Source organism: Gossypium arboreum, chromosome 4, assembly GCF_025698485.1.
Source record: "Gossypium arboreum isolate Shixiya-1 chromosome 4, ASM2569848v2, whole genome shotgun sequence".
NCBI lineage: Eukaryota > Viridiplantae > Streptophyta > Magnoliopsida > Malvales > Malvaceae > Gossypium > Gossypium arboreum.
This window is the reverse complement of record NC_069073.1, coordinates 204,570-207,873: the sequence shown is the minus strand read 5'-3', so window position 1 is coordinate 207,873 and position 3,304 is coordinate 204,570. Positions and strand designations below refer to the sequence as shown.

The window sequence follows — 3,304 nt, the reverse complement described above, 5'->3', positions numbered from 1 at the left end:
TAAGTAAAAGATAATTAAGTTGAAAAATAAATATTTACTTTCAACCAAACAAATGATATTTAGATTAAAAATATTTAAATATTTAAAATTATATATCAAATTTAAATATAAATTTAATGAAAAGAAATATTGTAATTAATAAATTCAAAATATTGTTAAAGTATAAATTTTAAAAATAAAAGTTTCAAAAATATATCTAGATTATCTAAAATAAAAAAAATAGAAATACGCTCCAAATAATATTTCTTGCTTTGAAAAAGAAATGAATTTTTAGTAATTTCCTATTAATGAATTACAACAATTTAATTAACCTCTTAATCATTTGTAGGAAATAAGAAAATATTAATTAAATGCCTAAAAGGCATATTGCATTTTCAATTAAAACATAAACTCAAATTACAAAGATGACATTATTAGGAATAATAATCACAAACCCAAACAGTAAAAAAAAACAATTGTTTTATCATTAATGGGTTTCCTTGGCTTTTTTCTTATTAATTTGTTGGGTTTTCTCCTATCTGTATTTCACTTGCCTCCAACCAAGCAAAAATTAATTGCTCTATATACAAGGGCAGTGAGTAAATGTGACCATTTTGAAATTACTTTCTTGCCATTTAGAAATCCCAAGTAACCAAATATGGCCTTATCAATTAATTGTTTTTCAAGTTTTAGGAGTTGTTGAATGTAACCCTCGTGGCATTGCCTAACAAGTTCTTTTCGACCTAAAATAGACACTTTTCTGCTATAAGAAGCAATACTTCGAGGGTTAAACCAGAATTAGCCTCAATAGTGTTTTATTTTGCACTCTATTTTCTTTGCTTCTTAAGTATTGTCCCCCGCCCCCATGGCCATGAATTTCAGTCACTCCAATTTGATTTCATCAACTAGCCGCTTTTTTCTTTCATCCACCAACTCTGACTTAGGCTTGACCCTTGTGAGGGATAGTGACATCATTAACTCAAATTTAGGTCCCGTTAGCCATAGAGTCAGGGAAGTAAATAGAACTTATGTTTCATTGAATAGAGTTCAGGCTCACAGTGTACTTAATGATGTCCCTTTGCTCGCCTTTCCTCTAAATCCAGTTACTACTGTCACTGAGATTGTCAGAACTACTCGTTTTCTTACACCAACCTCTACAATGGAACGCATGTTTGCTTCAAGCTCTAGAGTTAGCCCACACGAAATGTTTCCAACCAGTGGTGTTTTCGCCCAAGCCCAACCTCATGTGAGAAGCCAACCCAATCAGCTCATGAATATGAATCTCTTTCGCTCTGAGAACCCACCAATGAACCAAATCAATGTTCGTAGCAATGTTAACAGAGAAACTAATTTTGAATCTGCATCTGGTTATTCACTTGAAAATCCTATGTATTATGACCAAGGCCTTAGAAACTTTGATCAAATGGCTATGCTTTCGCGTAATCTTGATAACATGAATAACTCCAACTACAACATCAACCCTAGCACTCAGAGAAACCAACCAAGTTCTAATAGCAATTTCGAAGAGGTTTCTGATGAAAATAGAGAAGATTATGATCATCCAAAAGGGTATGATGGTAGGACAAATAGTTTTCCTGGTTATCTTAAAGGTGTATATGGATGTCCTAAATGCTTGGCTACTTTTTATTCACCCAAATCGTTTGCAGCTCATATCCAAACTCACTACAAGCATGAAAGCAAAGAAGAGAGGAGAAGAAGGATGACTGCCAGGTTGAGGGGGAGGAATCCTCGCCTTTTTTGGTCCAGCCATGGACTTACCGCTATACCTGAGTCTTCCAAGGGAATCACCAAGGGATATTCTACAAGAAGAAAGAATGAACTTGCTGACAAAGTTGAGAACATCAACATAGTTCGTATGGGACATGGCTTGAGTACTTTTGGAGCTACCATGAAAGCCCCCACTCCTAGTGTTATGATCAAAGAAGAACCTAAGTAGTTCGATCAACACAAATGATGTGATTAAGAGACGTTTTTAGGAGTGTTAAAAGTAAACAATCTATTTTATTCTACTAGAAAATAGCTTTGCAATTACAATGGAAGTCATGGTTTATGTTTTTTTTTTTATTGAAATATGATAATTTTTTTATATATATATTTGTGTTTATGTTGCAATCATTTGAAATAAGAAAATTTGTACGGAAATGTTTTTAGCAAAGGTATATGCACCAACAATTAAGAAAATTATTATTATTTGTTTATTAGACACTATTATATATATTTGCACAATTATAATATTAGGAGGGATGAGAATATTAGGGTTTAAACCGGGTTTTGAGGTTTCAATAGAAGAGCCTCAACTAGATGGGATGATTAGGATGATAATATATATATTTATTTAGATAAATATTTAATTAAATAGATAATTAATTATAATAATAATAGGTACTTAAATTACGCAACTTTTTTCCTGTATGTACCAAAAGTTTTTTTTTTTTGTGTAAAAGTAGGTACCTTAAAATTTTATTCAATTATTAATTAAGTTAGTTAAAAAATTGTTACACAATGTTATATTGACACGTGGTCTATTTAAATGTTCCCGAATTGTTATATAAAATTTGGTGAATAATCAATTTTATTTTATTTAAAAATTTACCGTAATTAATAATTGATTAATATCAAAAATTACTCTTTGGTAATTCATACGATTAAAAATAGGAAAAATATTCACTTTCATATTTGTTTTTAGGAATTTCAGCTATATTCATCTTTAGACTAAAAAACCAATCTTAGATTCCTTCTTTCTCTTGTCTTTCAAAGATTCGAAAAAAAAAATAACTTGGAAGAAACCCCTTTTTAGAAAATCATTTCCATCGTTGTTGTTACGGGTCAAAATGAAAACTAAGCAACCAACAAACAAAACAACACGTTTGGTTTTAGTGAAACAATGAGCAGAAGACTTAATGAAATGGAGCTTTTCATAGCTTTTCATCCCGCTAATCCGTATCGTTATTTTCCAATTTTTATTTTTAATTTTCTGTTATTTTTCCTTTATATAATGGCCTGTAATTGTCGAGCGGGTTATTAATTAGTTAAACATAAAATTCCTCTTTTCTCTTTGTCTCATTCTTTCTCCAATTTCTCTCTTCTTCTTCTTTCTCTCTAGAATTTCTCTCTTCCTTCCCTTCCTTCTCTACCATTTTTGGTTTTCCAATTTCTGTTTGTAACAAAGGTATCAAAGTTTCAGTCAGTCCTCCATAGCTAGAGATGAGTTGAATCAAACCTTCTTGGTTACAATCCATCATATGCTTTATCCTATTACTGTGGAAGCGTTCTACCAGGTTTTCTCACCTTATTGATTTGTGGA

At 31.1% G+C, this 3,304-nt stretch overlaps 1 protein-coding gene across 1 annotated transcript; it reads left to right on the top strand.

Annotated features, from left to right (window-relative positions):
* The first annotated feature begins 779 nt into the window (after nt 1-779).
* Nucleotides 780-2,088, top strand: LOC128291399 (uncharacterized). The gene has a single exon (XM_053026437.1). The coding sequence runs from the start codon at nt 845-847 to the stop codon at nt 1,934-1,936; it is 1,092 nt and encodes a 363-aa protein (XP_052882397.1). The 5' UTR covers nt 780-844; the 3' UTR covers nt 1,937-2,088.
* Nucleotides 2,089-3,304: the final 1,216 nt, after the last annotated feature.

Excerpts from the sequence above, each read along its gene's own strand:
- LOC128291399 (XM_053026437.1), top strand. The coding sequence starts at position 845 with ATGGCCATGAATTTCAGTCACTCCAATTTGATTTCATCAACTAGCCGC.